Consider the following 6000-nt stretch of genomic DNA (forward strand, 5'->3'; position numbering starts at 1 on the left):
TGTTTTGCTTAAATGCACCAGAATTATTGATTATATTCACTGAGAAATGGATAAAAAAATATTCATTTTCAAACATTAAATACTATAAAAACATTCTGTCTGTTTGCAGTATTTTCAGAGATATAAGTAATGAAAAACATTTCTAAAATAGCCCCACTGTAAGCATTTTGACTAGTATGTCAGAAAAAAAATATATATATTTAGATATACCGGCCTTTAATTAGATTTTTGTGCTGGAAATCAGTGCATATTTAATTAAAAAATGTCTCATTTGCATGTCTAAACTCAACAGTGCAATTTCTAATATAATATTCCTACACTGTAAAAAATGACATGATCTTACAGGAAATTACATGATGATTAGTCCTGACAGCATATGTTTTTAGTTCATTGTAACTTATTGAACTAACTCAATCATGTTCTAACTTAATTTTAGAAGTTATGCAAGCTGTTTTAGGTCAGTTTAACATAATATAAGTTTAATGGACTCATAAGGTTAATTTGATTCAGCTTAAAATCTTAAGGCAACCAGGATTTTTTAGTGTACTGCTAAAAAAATTAAATAAAATAATTTTAATATTTTTATGTTGCTTTAACTGGTTTTAATAAGTTAATCAGGTTTCAACTAATGGGGTATATGCCGAAGCATGCTAATAGGACTTTTAATTTGCCAGTAACCTGGGTTAATCGTTTCCGGTGAATTGTATGCTAATGCAAAATCGGCGCGTTTAAGGTCTGTTTTCTTTAAAAATGAGCGATCTCCACTGGCTGAGTGATATCTGATATAAAGTGGGTCTCAGATTGTACAAGAAGCACTGCATTAAATAACATTTTTCCCCGCCATGTCTTTATAATATGAGCATTTATTTTACCCCAGTATATTCAATGGAGCTTCTGCGCTAGCCTGCCGATTCTGACGGGCGCGTGTGAGTAAACGGCTTTTTGTCTCGTTTTACGCTTGAGCAACTAAATGAATGCCAAAGTTTATTTAACTGATTGTATTTGAATTACAATATAACATCATTGCTGTAAAAGGAACCGTATAAAATCGAAAAAAAAACTCAGAATAACCGGTCACTGGAAGTTTATCAGTATGGCAAACACACTAGCTCAGCATATACCCTGATGTTTTAAGTTATTTATACTCCGTCAGTATGACTGATGTAAGTTGAGATGACTAGAAAAGTTGATTTGATTCAACTAAAAAATTGAGTAACACTTTAGGTCACGATTCATGGTATTAACAAACTTAACTAACAATACTAGCTTAGTTAGTAAGGTAGATGTTGGGTTTAGGTTGTGGGTAGGATTGGGGTTGCAGAGTAAATTATACAGTAGTTTATAACTAGTAACGAACAGTTAATATCTTAACAATAGGCAGGTAATAAGCCAGTAGTTGATGTCATGAATTGTGACCTAAAGTGTTACCAAAATTTGAAGCCAGCAAGGTTTTTGTACAGTGTAACATAATCTGCTAAACAGGAGAGAATTATTAGTTAATTTTTTACCCAGTTCATCTTCAGTGGACGCCTTTAAGTCAATAAGTGAATCAATATTGCATCTGGAAGGAAAGGTTAGATACAGTTGAAGTCAGAATTATCAGCCCCTCTGTATATTTCCCCCCAATTTCTGTTCAACAGAGAGAAGGTTTTTTCAGCACATTTCTAAACATAATAGTCTTAATAACCCATTAATAACTGATTTATTTTATCTTTGCCATGATGACAGTACATATTATCTTACTGGATATTTTTCAAGATACTCTTTTCAGCTTAAAGTGACATTTAAAGGCTTAACTAGGTTAGAGTAATTAAGCAAGTCATTGTATAACGATGGTTTGTTCTATAGACAATCAAAAACAAATATAGCTTAAAGGGGCTAATAATATTGACCTTAAAATGGCTTTAAAAAATTTAAAAACTGCTTTTATTATAGCCGAAAAAAAACAAATAAGACCTTTTCTAGAAGAAAAAATATTATAGGAAATACTGTGAAAAATTCCTTGCTCTGTTAAACATCATTTGGGAAATATTTAAAAAAGAAAGAAAAATTTGACATCAACTGTATATAAAGAGATCAAACAAAGGCAGTTTTATGAAACTAGAAGTTGTGCCTGTCGATGCGCTCATGGTTTTCTTCTCGTGAGCTCTTTCTCTTCATGCTCAGTATATATTCAGCAAATTCTCGAACGGCTCCCTGTCCACCGGCTCTCTGACACGTATATTTCGCTGCGATCAGTTCAGCCACCGGGGCGTCAGACGGGACGCCGTTCAGTCCGGCCTGAGACATGATCTCCACATCTTCTGACTCTGAGCCTGCGAGGGGGGAAAACACACTTAAAAACCTGGTTTATTTAACACATTTATTGAAAATCAATGATATAAAACAATGTAAAATGCTCTAGGTCAGTATTTCCCAACCCTGTTCATGGAGGCACACCAACAGTACATGTTTTGAATGTCTCCCTTATCTGACCCATTCATTTCAGGTTTTCCAGTCTCTTCTAATGTTCTGATGAGTTGATTCAGGTGTGTTTGATTAGAAAATGTGAAAATGTGAACTGTTGGTGTGCTTTCAGGAACAAGGTTGGGAAACACAGCTCTATATTGAAGTTTATCCAGGAGCCTTTGAAAATGTTTGATTTATATTGAAATGATACGCATGTTAATGGGTCTTTTGGAACTACAGAACATCAGCACATCTAATTTGGGCTAATCTAATCACTCGATTGGACTTTCTCATGTATTTTAGTGTCAAATGACGGTAAAAAAATGTGTGTAAACATGATAAGAGTCAAAATAAAAGTTAACATATAGATATATGTTTATGTATATACATATACACACTGTTGAAGTCAGAATTATTAGCCCCCCTGTCTATTTTTTTTCCCCAATTTCTGTTTAACCGAGAGATGTTTTCAACATATTTCTAAATATAATAGTTTTAATAACTGATTTATTTTATCTTTGACATGATGACAGTAAATAATATTTGACTAGATGTTTTAAGACACTTCTATACAGCTTAAAGTGACATTTAAAGGCTTAACTAGGTTAACTAGGCAGGTTGGGGTATTATTGTATAACCTAGGTTAGGTTAGATTATTGTATAACGATGGTTTGTTCTGTAGACAGGCTAATAATTTTGACCTTAAAAGAGTTCATAAAAAATTAAAAACTGCTTTTATTCTGGCCGAAATAAAACAAATAAGACTTTCTCCAGAAGAAAAAATATTATCAGACATACTGTGAGAATTTCCTTGCTCTGTTAAACATAATTTAGGAAATATTTAAAAAAGAAAGAAAAAAAATCAAAGGGGGGCTAATAATTCTGACTTCAACTGTATATATATATATATATATTTAATTATACTTTACTTGCTATATACAGTTGACGTCTATATATTTTAAGTCTATATATATTTATATTTTATTTTCAAACAAAGCATATTTTTTTAATAATAGATATTACTTTTTCATATTTTGTATAAATGCTTAACAAAAAAAGAACAAACACAATTATATAGGGGCACAATAATTTTCATAAGCATTTGAAAGGACCTAAAACCCTGAAATATCTTTATATTTTTAAAGCATGTATCGCTGTTCGTCTTGCTCACCCATGAAGGCCACTTGGGCCCAGCACAGTTTCCTCTTGTCCATCAGCTTCTGCAAATCCAGAGCGTTCCTCTGCTCAGTGAAGCTCAGGCCACAGCCGGCTCTCTGAGAAACCTTCTCTAAGACTCCTCTGGACAGAGACTCGTTCGCACTGGAGATGAGGATCACCTGCACACAACACCATTCACTCACTACTAAGCTACTATATAGGGAGTAGGGAGCCATTTCAGAGCGATCAAATCAATTGTGCTTATACTGTGTTTATTCTCCCTTTATTTTTATAAATCTTCATTTTCGTTGACCGGTCATTTTTGTCCGGGAACAACACAAGTGTTACAAGGTGGAAAATAAATGCTTAAATGATAAATATTAAGCAAAGATAAAAATAAAAATGGGGAAGTGGTTATAAATAGTGATCAACGCATGTTTTTTAACCAACAAAATTACATTTTGGGGGTAAAGAAACTTCAGAAAATCTGTGTTGGCTCAAATTCACCTCTCTTCGAGCAAAAAAAAGGACATTTCTGGGAATTGAAAAAAAAAATTAAACCACTGTTAAAGCTAAATTAACAAATTAATAATGTAAATCAAAACATTTAATGCACATGTGGAAACATTGTGACGTACTGCAAACGCTGAAAAAGAAAATCTACATAAATAGTTTGTGGTCATTTTTACCAAACACTTCAATTTGCACACTTCCTAGTGCACTACATAGTGTATGAATAGAGATTTGTGATGAGTCAAATATCAAAAAACTTTGTGATCAAGGCATGTTTTTTTTTTTTTACCAACTAAATTACTTTTTTGTAGATTAAAAAAAACTCAGGTATTTTTTTGTAAAATGCTCGCTCAAATTCTCTTTACATGCAAAAAAAAAACAAACAAACAAAAAAAAAAAATCGATTGATATTTTGGGGGGAAACAAGCTATAAAAAAAAAAATTAAACACTAATAAAGCTAAATGAACAAATCAATAATGTAAAAATCAAAACATTTTATGCACATATAGAAACATTGTGACATAAATGCTGAAAATTAAAATCTACATAAATAGTTTATTGTCATTTTGACCAAACAAGTCAATTTGCACACTTCCTAGTGCACTACATAGTGCATGATGAGGGATTTTAGACCAAAAATCTTTTCACAGCATCTGAATGCCTGCCACAAGTGTTACAAGGTAAAAAAACACATTAAAAAGTGGAAATATTAAGTAATAATAAAAAAATTTGAGGTGATCATTAATTGTGTGATAGTGTGCTGTATGATTGTGGTGTTTGTACCAACATAATGATGTTTTTTTGGGGGGAAATTGTAAATAAAATAAACCGCTGTTCAAGCTAAATATAAATATCTATCATGTAAAATCAAATGCAAACATTGTGACAAAGTTCAAAAAATAGTTTGTGGTCACTTCCTAGTGCACTACATAGTGTATGAGGAGGGATTTCAGCCCAGTCAAAAATATTTCCACAGCATCTGAATGCCTGCCACAAGTGTTACGGGTGGAAAAGAAAATATTAAGCAATAAAATAAAAATGGAGAAGTGGTTAAAAATTGTAACTGTACTGTATATTTGTGTTTTTTTACCAACTCAATGACATTTTTTTTTAGTAAAAAAAAACAATTTTTTTGTAAAATCAGTGCTTGCTCAAAGTAATTCACCCCTTTTCATGCTTAACAAAATCCTTTTTTTCAAAAACTTTTTTTCTTTTTTTAATTTAACCACTGTACAAGCTAAATATCAAATCTATACTGTAAAATCATGAAGATGTATGTACAAATGTAAACATTGTGACATAAAAGCTGAAAAAAGGGGTCATTTTTACCAAGCACGTCAATTCGCTCACTTCCTAGTGCACCAAATAGTGGATTTGATGAGGAGAGATTTGGGACGAGTCAAATATCATCCGATCCTCAATAATTTCTCTCTGCAGCATCTAAATATTTGCCACAAGTGTTATGTGGAACAGAATTACCCCCAAAAATAAATAAAAGAAATAAATAGAAAATGGGGAAGTGGCTATAAATGTATGATCCAATTATGTATGATTTCCCCAACATGATGACATTTTTGGGGGGTAAAAAAAAAACTCAACGAGTCAATTTTTAAAAACATTTTCTCGAAGCCATTCACGTCTTTGCTCATTTAAATTCTTGTTTGTTGTTGTTGCTTGGTTTTCGTGCTGTTGTAGGTCTTTATTTCACTAGTCCAAATGTAATTTGCAGAATTACAACTACAAGAGCAACATGGAAAGTATAAATCAGCCCTAAGATGTTTGTTAGTTTTTTCCTGTAGTTCAATGGTGCGTCTAACCAGTCTTTAAAACTGTTCAATTTGAATACATTTATTTTACCATTAATTTTGTGATTGTGCATT

At 32.1% G+C, this 6000-nt stretch overlaps 1 protein-coding gene and 1 long non-coding RNA gene across 3 annotated transcripts in view; one reads left to right on the forward strand and one right to left on the reverse strand.

Moving 5' to 3' along the window:
* The window catches only part of LOC130219432 (uncharacterized), a 40049-nt gene that overhangs the window by 28729 nt on the left and 5320 nt on the right, over nt 1-6000 (forward strand). The gene's annotated exons all lie outside the window — the stretch shown is intronic.
* cmasb (cytidine monophosphate N-acetylneuraminic acid synthetase b) overlaps nt 1-6000 on the reverse strand; it is a 30400-nt gene that overhangs the window by 16923 nt on the left and 7477 nt on the right. The window contains exons 7-8 of one of the 2 annotated variants that reach the window (XR_008836060.1): nt 3620-3785; nt 1509-2315 (exon numbers count right to left, since the gene is read on the reverse strand). Coding sequence is in view for 1 of the 2 variants with exons in the window: in XM_056451839.1 (XP_056307814.1) it covers nt 2101-2315; nt 3620-3785 (381 nt within the window). In the remaining variant the exon portion in view is untranslated. Of the gene's footprint in view, nt 1-199; nt 2316-3619; nt 3786-6000 lie in introns of those variants that run through there. The other variant, XM_056451839.1, reaches the window with a different exon arrangement.

Source organism: Danio aesculapii, chromosome 25 (assembly GCF_903798145.1).
Source record: "Danio aesculapii chromosome 25, fDanAes4.1, whole genome shotgun sequence".
NCBI lineage: Eukaryota > Metazoa > Chordata > Actinopteri > Cypriniformes > Danionidae > Danio > Danio aesculapii.